At 38.5% G+C, this 18,612-nt stretch overlaps 4 protein-coding genes and 1 pseudogene across 4 annotated transcripts; all 5 read left to right on the top strand.

Moving 5' to 3' along the window:
• Positions 1 to 972, top strand: LOC108278573 (odorant receptor 131-2-like). Its single transcript, XM_017492022.3, has one exon. It carries the CDS (start codon positions 1 to 3, stop codon positions 970 to 972), a length of 972 nt encoding a protein of 323 aa, XP_017347511.1.
• Positions 973 to 5,586: 4,614 nt separating this feature from the next.
• LOC108278646 (odorant receptor 131-2-like) lies at positions 5,587 to 6,555 on the top strand. The gene has a single exon (XM_017492105.3). The coding sequence runs from the start codon at positions 5,587 to 5,589 to the stop codon at positions 6,553 to 6,555; it is 969 nt and encodes a 322-aa protein (XP_017347594.1).
• A 4,666-nt stretch (positions 6,556 to 11,221) lies between these two features.
• On the top strand, positions 11,222 to 12,190 carry LOC108278649 (odorant receptor 131-2). Its single transcript, XM_017492107.3, has one exon. It carries the CDS (start codon positions 11,222 to 11,224, stop codon positions 12,188 to 12,190), a length of 969 nt encoding a protein of 322 aa, XP_017347596.1.
• Positions 12,191 to 14,779: 2,589 nt separating this feature from the next.
• Positions 14,780 to 15,758, top strand: LOC108278572 (odorant receptor 131-2-like; annotated as a pseudogene).
• A 1,708-nt stretch (positions 15,759 to 17,466) lies between these two features.
• On the top strand, positions 17,467 to 18,435 carry LOC108278644 (odorant receptor 131-2-like). Its single transcript, XM_017492102.3, has one exon. It carries the CDS (start codon positions 17,467 to 17,469, stop codon positions 18,433 to 18,435), a length of 969 nt encoding a protein of 322 aa, XP_017347591.2.
• Positions 18,436 to 18,612: the final 177 nt, after the last annotated feature.

Genomic DNA, 18,612 nt, shown 5'->3' with positions numbered 1-18,612 from the left:
ATGGCGACAATCAACATCACAGACACTAAGCCGTCATTCACCTACGAGCAGGTCTACAAGGTGGATTTTGATGCTGCCACTGTGACTAAAATTGCGGTAGCAGTTCTGTTGTCTCTGTTTTTTGTTTATATAAACTGCATCATGCTTTTCACGTTAGGGAGCAAGTCCATGTTCCACGAAACTCCCCGGTACATTCTGTTTGCCCACATGCTTCTCAATGATTCTATCCTCCTCTTGGTCACAACTGTAATGTATGCCATGTCTCTTGCCCTTGCAAATGTAGCCAAAGCCATCTGTTCACTGTTAGTCTTGATCTCCACTTGTACTTTCCAGAATGCTCCTTTGACCCTGGCTCTGATGTCACTGGAGCGCTATGTGGCTATCTGCTTCCCTCTGAGGCATTGCACTATCATCACACCGAAAAGCACAGGCATCGCTCTAGGAATCATTTGGTTCGCCACCTCAATGAATATTTTGACAGACATCATGTTTGACTTAGTCACTGATCCAAGCCTATTACTTAAGATCACATTTTGCACGAGAGAAAAACTTTTTGTGGCCAAGTGGCAGGCTGATAAGACTCAAGGTTTCGATCTTCTCTTTTTTGTATCAGTGACTGTGATCATCCTTTTCACTTACATCAGCATCATGATCACAGCCAGGTCTATTTCCTCTAATAAAGAATCTGCTACAAAAGCCCACAAGACTGTGCTGCTGCACCTCATTCAGCTGGGCCTGTGCCTCACCTCTTTTCTATATGCCACCATAGAGAGAATACTTTACATGATGACTGGAAGCAGTAGCTCTCTTTTCATACACTTGCGCTATCTGAACTTTCTCATTGTCTTGATTCTGCCACGCTGCCTGAGCCCGCTCATCTATGGTCTCAGAGATGATGCAGTGCGACCCTTATTCAAATATTATTTTTGTTATAGAACCCACAAAATAAAACCTGTAGTCAATGTGGTTTGAGCAGAGGAGCAAAAGAGTAAGATTTACAGTATAAGCTGGTGAGTCACTCATACAATGACTATCATACTGCACTGAATTAAGAACATATTCAGAAAAGAACATTAACAGGGTTTTTTTTTTTTTAACATATGTTAAAAGTGAAGTTTTCCCATATTCACATTATGCTCATGTTCTCAAATATGTCAGCTCCCACTGAGAGAATCATTCATGGTAATGTTTTGAAATATTAAAGAAGGAGTTGCAATGTAACGTAAATTACACCAAACATGTGTGAATCAACCTTTTTTCCACCCTCTAAACATTTTTATTCAAGCACTCAAAATATTTGATGGATTATACATATGGGTTATACTATATACATTGTCATTTTCAGAAATTCAAAAGCATTAAAACTGTTGTGTAAGATAATTCAATATCTGTGCATTACTGTTCAAACATAATCAAAGATATATGTGAAGAAAAGTAAGCACAATAATGCCCAGACTCAAATTCATTTCAGTTTTATTTTTAACAATAGTTCTTGTCACAAAGATGCTTTACTGAAATCTAGATGTAGATAGATTATGCCAGACAAATTCATATTTCCCCTTTAAAGGAACAACTCTTTACTTACTCATGTGTTCATTAGCAATTAGTGACTTACATATTGTGTGAAGTGTTACACATTACTGGAAATGGCTTTGCCAACGGTAAATACAGCATAGTTCAGATTTTAGCTGTAATACTTCTGTAGGCAATGTCAGCGATTTTAAATGTGTTGCTTGTTTGAGCTTGTTACACAAAACAGCACAAAAATGTCCATAAAGTCATACACTGTATTTACATTAATGTTTTCTCTGTACTGTTTATGAATAAGTAAAAGTTCACATCTTTAATTTATTAGTTACAGATCAGAAATGATCACTGTGGTTAAAAATAACGAACATGCTATTAAATCTCTGACACACATACCAACATGTACACACACACACACACACACACACACACACACACACACACACACACACACACACACACACACACACACACACACACACACACTTGTTGGTCACTTTGCACTTCCACAAGGGATGAAGACTTCTCATTTGGAGGATAGAAAAATCCAGAAAAGCAAGGCTCTTTTCTGCTTAATGGGAAACCAATAGCTGGTGCACATGGAAGCCTGACAGTATGTGATATTTTTTCAACATAAGTCACAGGTTTGATATCTGTCTTGTAGACACATGAATGTAAATGCCTTATATGCATGATTCGTATTCCATTTAGCCCAAGTAATTCTAAGAAATTAAACTTTATTCTTTTAAATTATTTTTCAGCATTGGATCTAAGAAAACATGCATTCAACCATTCAACAATGTTTTAACCCATCTCAGATAACAATACCTTAATTTTTTACAAAGTTCCTTTGCTGACAATAGCTGCATTTTGCTGTTAAATGAGTAGCAGGTTAAAAATAATAGTATTGAGGGGTTTCTTTTAATTTTGAAATGTCAAAATCCACAGAAGGTGCTGTAGATTTTGTTAGTTTGATTAATGTTTTAAGTTATTTAGCTGAAACGTGCACATAAGCTATATGGAGAAAATTTGTGGACAATCATGCCCATATGTGCTTATTGAACATCCCATTACAGGTTTAGTTCCCCCTTTGCTACTATAATAATAATGAGCACTTAAATTCGGCTAATTCAGCCAAGTGGCAGGTCATTAAGACCTCACCTCACCTCTTTTCTATATGCCACCATAGAGAGAATACTTTACACGATGAGTGAAAGCAATAGCTCTCTTTTCTTACACATGCGCTATCTGAATGTTCTTATCATTTTGATTCTGCCACACTGCCCGAGCCCGCTCATCTATGGTCTCGGAGATGATGCAGTACGACCCTTATTCAAATATTATTTTTGTTATTGAACCCACAAAATAAAACCTATAGTCAATGTGGATTGATATACATGGATTGATATACATACTGCATCAAAATAAAAAGGTATTCAGAAAAGAGTAATAACATGTTTTTCATACTTTAAAAGTGAAGTTTTCCCATTTTCACATTATGCTCATGAGAACAATTTAAGGTAATGTTTCAAATATTAAAGATGACACTGGAATGTTAACTTAAATTACACCAAACAGATCAACCTTTTTGTTTTTCTCTAAACGTTTTTATTCAAGCATTCAGTATATTTCATAGGTTATAGGTACAGGTTATACTGTATACATTGTCATTCATAAGCATTAAAACTGTTGTGTAAGATAATTCAAGAAAAGGCATGGTTCTTTTCCATGCATATGTATCTGTGTTTCCGGCCAAACAAAATCAAAGCCATATCTGAAGAAAAACAAGCAAAAGAATGTACAGACTCAAATTTAATTTAATTTTCATGTTTAACAATAGTTGTCACAAAGATGCTCTAAAGAAATCTGGAGGCAAATTCATCTTTGCCCACTAATCATTGAAATTTTGTACTCTTTTTTTTTTTTTATGATTTAATGAAGTAGGCGCACGGTGGGGTTAGCACATTCGCCTCACACCTCCAGGATCAGGGGTTCGATTCCCACTGTGGCCCTGTGTGTGCAGAGTTTGAATGTTCTCCCCGTGCTGTGGAGGTTTCCTCCGGGTACTCCGGTTTCCTCCCCCAGTCCATACGCATGGTAGGCTGATTGGCATGTACAAAGTGTCCGTAGTGTATGAATGGGTGTGTGAATGTGTATGTGATTGTGCCCTGCGATGGATTGGCACCCTGTGCAGGGTGTACCCCGCCTTGTGCCCTGGGATAGGCTCCAGGTTCCCCATGAACCTGAAAAGGATAAGCGGTATAGAAGATGGATGGATGGATGGATTTAATGAAGTGCAGGTACTAAATGAGTTACTTTATCGAAGCAACCAGGATAAAGGCAAGGGGCAGGCGGGATAACACCTGGCACAAGTGGACACAGAGTGTATACTTCACAAAGAGTATGAGCACTGAGAGTCTATTTATAGTGTGTGTGGTGGTAACTGTGGTTGGGTCCAGGTGTGTGTGCGTGTGTTCCATATTGTACATTTTCAATCTGTCCTTACTCAAGTTAGTCATGGCTGCTTGTGCTTTTATAGTTTTCGTTCCAGTTACAACATTCCATAATGCACCTTTAAACCTGGCTGTAATGACAGTAGAGCGTTATGTGGACTTTGCTTTCGTCCAAGACATGCTGAAATAGCTACTCAGAAATGGACTCATGTTGCTTTTGGAGGTATTTGGTTTACTGGTTCTATAAACTTTATAACTGACTTGTTTTAAGTAGCAGTGATGGTCCCTAACTTTTTAACCTCACAAATATTGTGGACAAGAGAAAGGCTCTTCATAAAACAATGGCAATCCTTTGCACTTATATCAATATTGTGATCAGAGCCAGGTCCATTTCCTCCTATAAAGACTGCAAAAGCTCAAAAGACTGTGGTGCTGCACCTCATTAACCTGTTTCACATTCACCCATTCTCACACACACACACACACACACCAGTGATTGCAGAGATGCCATGCAATGTGCTAGCCTGCCACTGGGAGCAACTTGGGGTTCAGTGTCTTGCCCAAGGACACATCAGCATGTGCATACAAGTGGGCCAGGAATCGAACCGCCAAACCTGCAATTAGTGGACAACCCGCGCTATCACCTGAGCCACAGCCACCCCAAAAAATAATATTGAAGCAATGTTGTAAGCATTTTACTATTAACTGTAACTGTAACTTCATTCCTGCCCTGTGCAGATTGTTGGTGATTTCACTTACTGCTGCTTTAAGAGTTTTTCTTCACAGCTCTCACAATGTTTCTGTCTTCAGCTGTTGTTGTTTTCCTTGGCTGACCCATTCAGTGTCTGTTGCTCAGAACAACAGTGGATTCTTTCTTTTTCAAGACATTCCAAATTGTTGTATTGCCTATGCCCAATGTTTGTGCAGTGCCTCTGATTGATTTTCCCTCTTTTCACAGCTTCAAAATGGCTTGAATGAATAATAAAAAAAATCAAATACAAAGTGAAATTTGAAACTCTCTGATTATATTCATACTTTGATCTCAAACCCAAATGTCTTCAGTCTATAGCAAAAACAAATGAATTTGCCTTGCTGTTCCAATAGTTTTGGAGGGGACTATACACTAGTCTGGGTTGAATTTTAGATATTACTGTTCTAGTGTGAAAATGATGAGTAGTAGTTACAGACCATTACAATATTGCTTCATTGTTTGTTTTGCAAGTTTGCATGGGCTGAATAAAATAAGGCCACAGACCAGAAGTTTGGCACATGTGAATTATGGGAACGCAAATAAACTCATAAACACATATGGAAACAGAATGACAACATCCAAGGAATGCAGGAAAATACATGGTCTACTATTTACACTCACATGTCTCATCATCTCTCTGGGGCTCACATAGTGCCTATTATATCTGTCAGTTCACAAATATATTTCTCTTTGGAGCTGAGCTCACATATCAAAGTGGGATTTTGCACCAGATGTAACAGAATAATGCAACCATAGAATTTTACAAATATTGTCTTCTCTTGGTGATTTGTAGAAACTCATCCTGTATTGTTAGTGGTATCTGTAAATTTTTATGGTTCTATTTTGTATCATATTATGTCAGTTACTAATGATAGCACAGTTGAGGTTTTACTTATACATCAGCAAATATTCCAGGTTGCACTGAATGAGGGATTGGTATCAAAAGTCATTTTTGCAATATTAATGTCTCTATTCTTTATCTATTTGAATGCCATCATGGTCTACACTCTTTGGAGCAAGCCTATTTTTAAAGAGACTCCACGCTACATTCTGTTTAACCACATGCTTTTCAATGACTCGATTCAGCTCTTTGTTACCTCTTTGTTGTATATTTTTAGTCTGGCCTATCTGAAGTTAGTCATGGCTGCTTGTGCTTTCTTAGTTTTTGTTTCAAGTACAACATTCCGTAATGCACCTTTAAACTTGGCTCTGATGTCGCTAGAGCGTTATGTGGCCATATGCTTTCCTCTAAGACATGCTGAAATAGCCACTCAAAAAAGGACTTATATTTCCCTTGGAATTATTTGGTTTATGGGTCTGATGCACTTTATAATTGACTTGCTTTATGTAGCACTGGTGGATCCTAAATTTTTAACCTCACAAATATTTTGCACGAGAGAAAGACTCTTCATAAAGCAATGGCAACTAGATGCTTTTCAGGGCTTTAATGTATTCTACTTTGTGTCAGTGTCGATGATCATCCTTTTCACATATGTTAGAATTCTGATCACAACCAGGTCCATTTCCTCCAATAAAGAGTCAGCTGCAAAAGGCCACAAGACTGTACTGCTGCACCTTGTTCAGCTGGGACTGTGCCTTACTTCTTTTCTTTATAGCCTTATAGAGCGAGCTGCAGCAATGGCCAGCACCAGCACCAGCGTCTTCAGCGACCTGCGTTACCTAAACTATGTGTTTGTGTTGATCTTGCCACGCTGTCTAAGCCCACTCATCTATGGACTAAGAGACAATGCTGTACGGCCCCTATTCATCTACTACTTTCGCTGTGCCACAGGCAAACACACGTCTATTGTCAATGTACACTGAATTGAGAGCATTTTTTGAGATGCTTAAGGATATTTAAACCTGTTCAAAGTCATAATAATTGTTGTAAAATCTCATGGAGAAAATATAGCATGAATGGTTATGCATAGTTATCTTGTAACTCACTTGTATCTTGTAAGTTCCACTATACTAGGGGTTTTGATTCAGCTCTGCATAACACAGCTGACACCACATCACCATGCGTTTCAGTTAAAAACAAACACTGACTGTTTGCACGAGTCTAATGTTAAAACTGTCTAGTGTTTAACCTATTTAATTAATTAATGTCAATTATACAGGTTTGAACAGAGCCTTAACACAAATGTTCTAACTATATTTTGCTGATAAATAAAGATTATCATTAAACAATAAATTAAGCACAGAATATTAGCTTTTACTATGTAGTAGAGAATACTGAAAAAGAGAAAAAGAAAAAGAAACACTTGTAGACCTTTCACAAACTTGAAGATCTTGTCAAGTTTGTGTTTATTTAAAATAAAAATCATACAAGAAACAAATGAGCTTACTGGATATTAATTTACAATAAAACTTTTGACTTCAGAAAGAATGAATGGCTTATTAATGGCTCATTGGCCATTATTGGGATTTATTGTATTTATACAAATGTTTTTATTTGACATCAAATATGAGCCAAAGCTATGGCATTCTGCTACTTGTGCTTTTGCTGTGCTAAAGCTTTTAGCCTTTAGGCTAAGACATTGTTTCTCTTTGGAAGATGGCCAAGTGAAAATCTCTTTGATTTTTGGTATCTGAATGTAATATTTACAACCAGGTCTGTAAATATTTGTGCATTGACAAATGTATTTTTATTTTATCTGTCTACCACCAAAATTAAATATTGTATATGAGTGCTGCAGACTTTCAGCTTTTCCGAAAGTCTTTTCCGCTGTTTTTTCAAAACAAAAAAGTCCGGAAAAGTCTTTTCAGGACTTTTCCGCTGAGGGTATTTACATCCAAATCAGCAGAACCATGTAGGAATAACAACAATTTTTTATATGTGAACTAAAAGCAGGTGTGGTGGATCATAAAAAAACCTAAAAATTACTCATGTACTGCAATGCAAGTCAATTAATTGCTTTCTCGATCATTAGTAGTATTTTACAATCAATGCAAAATTTTACTTGGAGCCAGTGCAGTGTAGATAAGATAGGACTGATGTGTTCAAATCTTGTGGTTCTAGTAAGGACACTGGCTGCTACATTCTGAAATAATTGGAGCTTGTTCATGCAGCTACTGGAACATCCAGATAGCAAGCATTTACGCTAGTCCAAACTACAGATAACAGTCTTTAAGTGCATCTTTAAGTGACATTGCATATATCTGTTATCTTAACAATTTTTCTTATATGAAAAATAAGGATATCTTAGTAATATTATTTACATGAGCTTCAAATGAAATTCTAGAGACAATAATCACACCAAGGTCGTTTAATGCTGCATAAAATGTAACTGAAAGGCCATCTAGAGTTACTACATAATCAGAAAGATACTTTTAGCTGCCTGTAGTCTTGTCTTGTCTTGTCTTGTCATAATTAAGTGGGAGGAAGTTCATTAGTATCCAGTGTTTAATGTCTTGTAGGTGGTGTGACCAGTGTTGGCTTAGTGAGTAGAGGCTCTATGGAGACCTGTCTCAGTGGGCTTCATAGGCCAGCCATAATGATGTGGGCCACTGGGGCGTCGTGAGGTCCGGGGCACTCCTGTGGGGGCATGGGACGAGAGCTGTCAGCATGGCACAGGAGGGGAGTTTGGTTGACATTGCTGTTGTTACTGTCATTGGTCCCTGCAACAAAGACAGAGAAAGTAGACAACAACAGGAGGGAGACAGAGATTGCTCACTCTGCTGCAGCCGCTGTGCCCTTTTATCTCTCTCATATTCTCAGTGATGATGAGGAGCTGCCGCAGTCCTTAATGGCCACCAGCCATGTTCTATTCCTCTGCCCAGTCTCTCTGTCATGTTCTAGTTCGCGCTCCAAAACAGTGGTGCTGAAATGGTGCTGTCCAATTAGAACCCCTTTAGCAGTCATGTGAGGAGTGTGTAGTGAATTGTGCAAGCGGACTGGAGGACCACCATCACAGTACTCTCCACTCAGATCCAAGCTTACTGTCTGCGGTATTTGTGCCCAGAGTCTGTACCTTCATGAGAGTCCATCTGCGTTGCCATGGTGGGCTCCTGCTCGGTGTTGGACCTGGAATGAGAAGTTCTGTAAAGAGAGAAACCACTGGGTTATGTGAGTGTTTGTGTCCTTTGCTTTGGCCATCCACTGTATTGGGTTCCTTAACAGCCAATTTTATGGCCAGGACTTCTCATTACATGTCGAATGGCATACCGACATTCTGCGGGGGTCAGTTTCCTACTCACATACAACACCAGGTGCTCTTCTCTGTTGAAGGTTTGAGAGAGCTTTGCACCTAGCCCTGATTTGTCGGTGTGTACAGTGAAGGGCCAATCAAAGTCTGGGTTTCTCAACACCGGTGAACTGGTGAGCACCTGCTTGAGAGTCTGGAACAGCTGCTCTGCTGCCTTGGTCCAGTGTACCTGGTCTGGTTGGCCATTCTTTGTTAGGTCTGTGAGGGGGGAGGCTAGAGAGGACAAGTTAGTGACAAACCGGCAATAATACCCTGCCAACCCTAAGAAGGCATGTACAACAGGTTGTGGGTGGGTTTTGAGTACTCTTTGACCACTTCAATCTTCTTCCCCTGAGGTTTTAGTAGGCCTTGGCTGATGCAGTACCCCGGGTACTGTGCCTTGGTCTGGATTTGCGGTCAGCCTGGCCTTGTGGAGCTCACTCTGGACTTCCCTGAGGTGCTGCAGGTGGTCAGCCAATGTGTTTGATTGTATCACAATGTCACCCCAGCAGGTGGCTACATGCAGCCAGTTTGGGGGAATAGGCCAACATCCATGAGCCTCTGGAAGGTCGCATTCCATGAAGCCTGAAGAGGAGAACCTGGTACTGCCAGTGGCCACCAGAGGTGCTGAATGCATTCTTGGGCTTGGTTTCTGGGCTACCTGCCAGTACCCTTTAGTCAGATCCAGGGTGGAGATGAAGTGGGCTCTCCTCAGGAACTCTACCAGGTTGTCTGATCCCATTTCCGGTATTGCATGGTGCATTGCCAGTGGGGAGGTCACCGGAAGAACAAACGACTTGAGCCTGAAGACTCGAGGCATGAACTGATCATTTCTGTTTCCTGTACAGAACCTATGGGGATGTTCAGCGCATGCGTGGTCAAAACTGAACGAATCACTCTCTGAGACAACTCGTTGTTCCCGTCATATTAAAGATTCAAAATGAACAAATTGTTAATGAACAACACATCACTATTTAAAACACAGCGAGTGCAATATTGTTCTTTTTTTAATCAATGTTGTTTCATTTCCCAACTACCTACTTATTTATTTATACACTTACAATATATAGTATTGTTCCTGTTAAATTTATAATTGTATGTGTGTAAAACAGAACCACATTAGGAGATTCACACTAATTGCAGTTGTACTGCAAGGTCTAATGACAATAAATCCATCCATCCATCCATTTTCTATACCGCTTATCCTACACAATCATGGGGAACATCCCAGGGAGCATCGGCCACAAGGCGGGGTACACCCTGGACGGGGTGCCAATCCATCGCAGGACACAATAACATACACATTCACACACCCATTTAATGACAATAAAGGCATTTTAAAAAAGTATTCAACTGGTGGTGTTGTCCAGCCATTGTTCTGTTAGTCATAAGTTTCTGCATGAGGTAAGTATAAAAATGACCCCAAACATACTCATCCAATGGAGCAAACAAAGCACATCTGCCTTCACATGGAAACACACATTTAAGGTTCCACAAGGTTACTAAATGTCTGATGCATAATCCCACAAGAATGTAGCTTTATATTTGGTCAGTGAATACCTCAAGTAATCAAGTGGACAAAATGAAAGTAGTAGAGTAAATGTTTTATTTGATCTCTGAGTTGTCCTACAAATTGCTAATAAAAAGAAACACTATTATATAAAAGGAGATTTTTTATGGTGCAGATTTATGATATTGTGAATAGAAACAATGAAACATGAAAAATCCATTTTGTCTATAAGCAATTGATTGGTTCAATTTTTACAATTAGATCTATATATATATATATATATATATATATATATATATATATATATATATATATATATATATATATATGTATATATATGTATATATATATAGAGTTATATTTTGCCTTCCATTTTTTATTTAGGTATTACTAATTAATTTTCATATGTATGTTAGAACTGTTATTCAAATGTGAATAAATATTTGTGGAATTTGTATTACTTAGCAGGGATGCATAATTACTGCAGTTTCCAGTCTGAGGTGTGTCTTCACCTCTCTCTAGGGTCACTATATTGCCCGTTATAAAGTTGTGTTCATAACTGTGGTACTCTTCAGGCCTGAGCTCACATCTTACTGAGCCCCTTAGATCTCCACTCTCCAGCACTGGACATACATTTATTCGTGCACCTAATTTGTAATTTGTTATAAAATGTTTATTCTGTTTGTTATTTGAGAAAGTCATGATAATTTGTAGAGGCTGATCTTGTTCTGTTAGTAATATCAAAGCATTTGTTCTGTAAATATCATAGCATGCTCATAGTTTGTACAAGATTATGGCAGTGACTAATGATAGCACCGCTGAGGTTTTGTTGACGTATCAACAATTGTTTCAGGTTGCAATGACTGAGGGGCCAATATCAAAAGTTAGTTTTACATTAATAATGTCACTGTTCTTTACTTATTTAAATTGCACCATGGTCTACACTCTTTGGAGGAAGCCGATTTTTAAAGAAAGCTCACGTTACATTCTGTTTACCCACATGCTTCTTAATGACTCAATACATCTCCTTGTTACTTGTTTATTGTATGTTTTCGGTCTGGCATTCTTCAAGATAGTCAAGGCTACTTGTGGTTTTATAGTGTTTGTTTCGGCTATTACTTTCAGTAACACACCTTTAAACCTGGCTGTGATGTCACTAGAGCGTTATGTGGCCATATGTTTTCCTCTAAGACATGCTGAAATAGCCACTCAGAAAAGAACTTATATTGCTATTGGAGTCATTTGGTTTATTGCTTCCATAAACTTAATAATTGACTTGCTTTATGGAGTGGTGATGGATTCTAACTTTTTTACCTCACAAGTAATGTGCACAAGAGAAAGACTCTTCATAAAGCAATGGCAAGTTGATGTTTTTCAGGTATTTAACATATTCTACTTTGCGTCAGTGACTGTGATAATCTTTTTCACTTATATCAGCATTGTAATCACAGCCAGGTCCATTTCCTCCAATAAAGACTCTGCTACAAAGGCCCACAAGACTGTGCTGCTGCACCTCGTTCAGCTGGTCCTGTGTCTCACCTCTTTTCTCTATGGTTTCTTAGAGCGAGCTGCAGCAATGGCCAGCACCAGCAGCAGCCTCTTCATGGACCTGCGTTATCTAAGCTTTTTTTTTGTGTTGATCTTGTCTCGCTGCCTAAGCCCACTCATCTATGGACTGAGAGATGATGCTGTACGGCCTTTATTCATGTACTACTTTTGCTTTGCGATGGGCAAATGCAAGTCTACAGTCAATGTACACTGAATTAAAGCTATTTGTTCAGATTTATTATTTGTTTGCTAATTTTGTTCAGATGCTCATTCATTCCATTTAAATGTATGTTATGTATCTTAATAATATTTAATTTTGTACAGATGCTTATGCATTCCATTTAAATGTCATATTTACTGTTATGGAAACCTAAGCAAAGAAAACACTGTTGGATAGTTATACTGTTCATAAAATGTTCCAATCTCCTGGGTCCAGTTGTTCAGAAATAATCTGATCGGATTTCAGCTATCGCATTGTATCAAATCTTGACAATGGCTTGTTCAAAAGGAAAAAAAAAGGATTCTGAAATCACATTAGATTGTGTAATCCAATCTTGCGTTTGATCTGGATCACACCTTCAGTATGTGTTAAAATTTTTTAAGTAGGATTGGAATACCTGTGGTCCAAAAAAATCAGTATTATCTTGATCCCAGTGGAAGGGTGGATTCAGGGATGATTTCAAGAACAAAATGTAAAAAAAACCTTTGAAACTGGTTAAATAATACAACATTTGTATCATATAGTATATACATTTATTTATATTTTACACTTGATTTGTTTAACCGTTACAGTGATAAAGTAGATAAAGTATACATTAAGCTACCATCCACTTAGAGTTTCAGTAAAATTAGCCTAAAACGCATATCCAAGGCATACCCAAAGTTAAATTAAAGCTATTCTTGAACCATTTGGAGTACATGCATGGTTTTGGTCTATTTTGAAAGGGAAAATATTGGGGAAACACTGACGTGTTTTCCCAATATTTTTCCCACCTGATTTCTTTCTTTCTTTATTTATTTGCATAGAGGTGCCTGCAGATGACTACAACTGGGAGCTATTAGCTGGAAAACATAATTGGACCACAGCATGAAGCCTTTCCTAGTCCAGGTTCAAATTTGATGACAACACCCAAGGCTCGAAATTGCAACCATTTTGGTCGCATATGTTCCTGAAATTTAATCTGTGCGACCTCAAAATATAGTTGGGAGCATTTGTGTGCGTGAAAATAATTGTTGTGGCACCTAAAGTTACAGATAATGTAACTCGAGTTGGTGATGGCGATCATGTGGTGAGTGTGGATCCACCATTGGAAAAGAAGGCTTAAAGCCTATTTCACACTGCACGCTGCAGCGGAGCAGAAGCAGTGTGTATTTTTCTGACGTGCATGTTAACGGATGAGGGCTTTTCCACCGGACAGTGTGGGGCAGGAGCAGCAGTGAAGCAGGAGTTTCAGCATCGAGTCTATTTTTTTGCTGCGCAGCTCTCTCTGAATTAAAGGGCCAGTACATGGTTGAAAGACTTAAATGAAGATGAGTTGACACAAAAAACATTATATATATATATATATATATATATATATATATATATATATATATATATATATATATATATATATATATATATATACACACAATATCTCACAAAAGTGAGTACACCCCTTACATTTTTGTAAATATTTGATTATACCTTTTCATGTGACAACACTGAAGAAATGACACTTTGCTACAATGTAAAGTAGTGAGTGTACAGCTTGTGTAACAGTGTAAATTTGCTGTCCCCTCAAAAGAACTCAGCACACAGCCATTAATGTCTAAACCACTGGCAACAAAAGTGAGTACACCCCTAAGTGCAAATGTACAAATTGGGCTCAAAGTGTCAATATTTTGTGTGACCACCATTATTTTTCAACACTGCCTTAACCCACTTGGGCATGGAGTTCACCAGAGCTTCACTGGTTGCCACTGGAGTCCTCTTCTACTCCTCCATGATGACATAACGGAGCTGGTGGATGTTAGAGACCTTGTGCTCCTCCACCTTCCGTTTGAGGATGCCCCACAGATGCTCAATAGGGTTTAGGTCTGGAGACATGCTTGGCCAGTCCATCACCTTCACCCTCAGCTTCTTTAGCAAGGCAGTGGTCGTCTTGGAGGTGTGTTTGGGGTTGTTATCATGCTGGAATACTGCATACTGATCATGCTCTGCTTCAGTATGTCACAGTACATGTTGGCATTCATGGTTCCCTCAATGAACTGTAGCTCCCCAGTGCCGGCAGCACTCATGCAGCCCCAGAACATGACACTACCACCACCCTGCTTGACTGTAGGCAAGACACACTTGTCTTTGTACTCCTCACCTGGTTGCTGCCACACACGCTTGACACCATCTGAACCAAATAAGTTTATCTTGGTCTCATCAGACCACAGGACATGGTTCCAGTAATCCATGTCCTTAGTCTGCTTGTCTTCAGCAAACTGTTTGTGGGCTTTCTTGTGCATCATCTTTAGAAGAATACTCACTACTTTACATTGTAGCAAAGTGTCATTTCTTCAGTGTTGTCACATTAAAAGAGATAATCAAATATTTACAAAAATGTGAGGGGTGTACTCACATTTGTGAGATACTGTATATATATATATATATATATATATATATATATATATATATATATATATATATATATATATATATATATATATATATATATATAAATTCATGGACTCATGGGCCCATATATCTACCTGGTTTTGGAAGATTTAGTATGAAATCTCCTTAATAAGCCTTTATTCTGTTTGTCTGCAGCATATGGCAACAATCAACATCACAGACACTAAGCCATCATTCACCTACGAGCAGGTCTACAAGGTGGGTTTTGATGCTGCCACTGTGACTAAAATTGTGGTAGCAGTTCTGTTGTCTCTGTTTTTTGTTTATATAAACTGCATCATGCTTTTTGCGTTAGGGAGTAAGTCCATGTTCCACGAAACTCCCCGGTACATTCTGTTTGCCCACATGCTTCTCAATGATTCTATCCTCCTCTTGGTCACAACTGTAATGTATGCCATGTCTCTTGCCCTTGCAAATGTAGCCAAAGCCATCTGTTCACTGTTAGTCTTGATCTCCACTTGTACTTTCCAGAATGCTCCTTTGACCCTGGCTCTGATGTCACTGGAGCGCTATGTGGCTATCTGCTTCCCTCTGAGGCATTGCACTATTGGCACGCCGAAAAGCACAGGCATCGCTCTAGGAATCATTTGGTTCGCCACCTCAATGAATATTTTGACAGACATCATGTTTGACTTAGTCACTGATCCAAGCCTATTACTTAAGATCACATTTTGCACGAGAGAAAAACTTTTTGTGGCCAAGTAGCAGGCCGATAAAACTCAAGGTTTTGATCTTCTCTTTTTTGTATCAGTGACTGTGATCATCCTTTTCACTTACATCAGCATCATGATCACAGCCAGGTCTATTTCCTCTAATAAAGAATCTGCTACAAAAGCCCACAAGACTGTGCTGCTGCACCTCATTCAGCTGGGCCTGTGCCTCACCTCTTTTCTATATGCCACCATAGAGAGAATACTTTACATGATGACTGTCAGCAGTAGCTCTCTTTTCATACTCATGCGCTATCTGAACTTTCTCATTGTCTTGATTCTGCCACACTGCCTGAGCCCGCTCATCTACGGTCTCGGAGATGATGCAGTATGATGATGCACCCTTATTCAAATATTATTTTTGTTATAGAACCCACAAAATAAAACCTATAGTCAATGTGGATTGATCAGAGAAGCAAGAGTGTAAGACTTACAATATAAAGCTGACTCATACAATGACTATCATACTGCATCAAAGTAAAAATGTATTCAGAAAAGAATAATAACATGTTTTCGATACTTTAAAAGTGAAGTTTTCCCATTTTCACATTATGCTCATGAGAACAATTTAAGGTAATGTTTCAAATATTAAAGATGACACTGGAATGTTAACTTAAATTACACCAAACACATCAACCTTTTTGTTTTTCTCTAAACATTTTTATTCAAGCATTCAATATATTTCATAGGTTATAGGTACAGGTTATACTGTATTCATTGTCATTCATAAGCATTAAAACTGTTGTGTAAGATAATTCAAGAAAAGGCATGGTTCTTTTCCATGCATATGCATCTGTGTTTCTGGCCAAACAAAATCAAAGCCATATCTGAAGAAAAACAAGCAAAAGAATGTACAGACTCAAATTTAATTGAATTTTCATGTTTAACAATAGTTGAAATCTGGAGGCAAATTCATCTTTGCCCACTAATTTGCCCATTGAAATTTTGTGGCTTAGTGGTTAGCACGTTCGCCTCACACCTCCAGGGTCGGGGGTTCGATTCCCACTGTGGCCCTGTGTGTGCAGAGTTTGCATGTTGAACATGTTCCCCCCTGCGTATCCTCCGGGTACTCCGTTTCCTCCCCCCTACCAAGTGCATGGTAGGCTGATTGGCATGTAGTGTCCGTAGTGTGTGAATGTGTATGTGTATGTAATCCTGCGATGGATTGGCACCCTGTCCAGGGTGTACCCCGCCTTGTGCCCGATGCTCCCTGGGATAGGCTCCAGGTTCCCCGTGGCCCTGAAAAGGATAAGCAGTATGATGGATGGATGGATTTAATGAAGTGCAGGTACTAAATGAGTTAATTTATCGAAGCAACCAGAAATTTGTACATTAATTTCAAGAAATTCCAAATTGTTGTATTGCCTATTCCCAATGTTTGTGCAGTGCCTCTGATTGATTTTCCCTTTTTTCACAGCTTCAAAATGGCTTGAATGTGTAATAAAAAAATCAAATAAAAAGTGAAATTTGAAACTCTCTGATTATATTCATACTTTGATCTCAAACCCAAATGTCTTCAGTCTATAGCAAAAACAAATGAATTTGCCTTGCTGTTCCAATAGTTTTGGAGGGGACTATACACTAGTCTGGGTTGAATTTTAGATATTACTGTTCTAGTGTGAAAATAATGAGTAGTAGTTACAGACCATTACAACATTGCTTCATTGTTATGTTTTGCAAGTTTGCATGGGCTGAATAAAATAAGGCCACAGGCCTGAAGTTTGGCACATGTAAATTATGGGAACGCAAATAAGCTCATAATCACATATGGAAACAGAATGACAACATCCAAGGAATGCAGGAAAATACATGGTCTATCATTTACACTCACATGTGTCATCATCTCTCTGGGGCTCACATAGTGCCTATTATATCTGTCAGCTCACAAATATATTTCTCTTTGGAGCTGAGCTCACATATCAAAGTGAGGTTTTGCAGCAGATGTAACAGAATAATGCAAGCATAGAATTTATATAAAATATCTATCTATATATATCTTCTCTTTTTTACTTTGGAAAAATCTGATGTGTGAGGACTTAGTGGTGATTTGTAGAAACTCATCCTGTATTGTTAGTGATATCTGTAAATTTTTATGGTTCTATTTTGTATCATATTATGTCAGTTACTAATGATAGCACAGTTGAGGTTTTACTTATACATCAGCAAATATTCCAGGTTGCACTGAATGAGGGATTGGTATCAAAAGTCATTTTTGCAATATTAATGTCTCTGTTCTTTATCTATTTGAATGCCATCATGGTCTACACTCTTTGGAGCAAGCCTATTTTTAAAGAGACTCCACGCTACATTCTGTTTAACCACATGCTTTTCAATGACTCGATTCAGCTCTTTGTTACCTCTTTGTTGTATATTTTTAGTCTGGCCTATCTCAAGTTAGTCATGGCTGCTTGTGCTTTCTTAGTTTTTGTTTCAAGTACAACATTCCGTAATGCACCTTTAAACTTGGCTCTGATGTCGCTAGAGCGTTATGTGGCCATATGCTTTCCTCTAAGACATGCTGAAATAGCCACTCAAAAAAGGACTTATATTTCCCTTGGAATTATTTGGTTTATGGGTCTGATGCACTTTATAATTGACTTGCTTTATGTAGTACTGGTGGATCCTAAATTTTTAACCTCACAAATATTTTGCACGAGAGAAAGACTCTTCATAAAGCAATGGCAACTAGATGCTTATCAGGGCTTTAATGTATTCTACTTTGTGTCAGTGTCGATGATCATCCTTTTCACATATGTTAGAATTCTGATCACAACCAGGTCCATTTCCTCCAATAAAGAGTCAGCTGCAAAAGGCCACAAGACTGTACTGCTGCACCTTGTTCAGCTGGGACTGTGCCTCACTTCTTTTCTTTTTAGCCTTATAGAGCGAGCTGCAGCAATGGCCAGCACCAGCACCAGCGTCTTCAGCGACCTGCGTTACCTAAACTATGTGTTTGTGTTGATCTTGCCACGCTGTCTAAGCCCACTCATCTATGGACTAAGAGACAATGCTGTACGGCCCCTATTCATCTACTACTTTCGCTGTGCCACAGGCAAACACACGTCTATTGTCAATGTACACTGAATTGAGAGCATTTTTTGAGATGCTTAAGGATATTTAAACCTGTTCAAAGTCATAATAATTGTTGTAAAATCTCATGGAGAAAATATAGCATGAATGGTTATGCATAGTTATCTTGTAACTCACAAGTCCCACTATACTGGGGGTTTTGATTCAGCTCTGTATAACACAGGTGACACC

This window comes from Ictalurus punctatus, chromosome 18, assembly GCF_001660625.3.
Source record: "Ictalurus punctatus breed USDA103 chromosome 18, Coco_2.0, whole genome shotgun sequence".
Lineage (NCBI taxonomy): Eukaryota > Metazoa > Chordata > Actinopteri > Siluriformes > Ictaluridae > Ictalurus > Ictalurus punctatus.
This window is presented reverse-complemented; position numbering and strand designations above follow the sequence as displayed.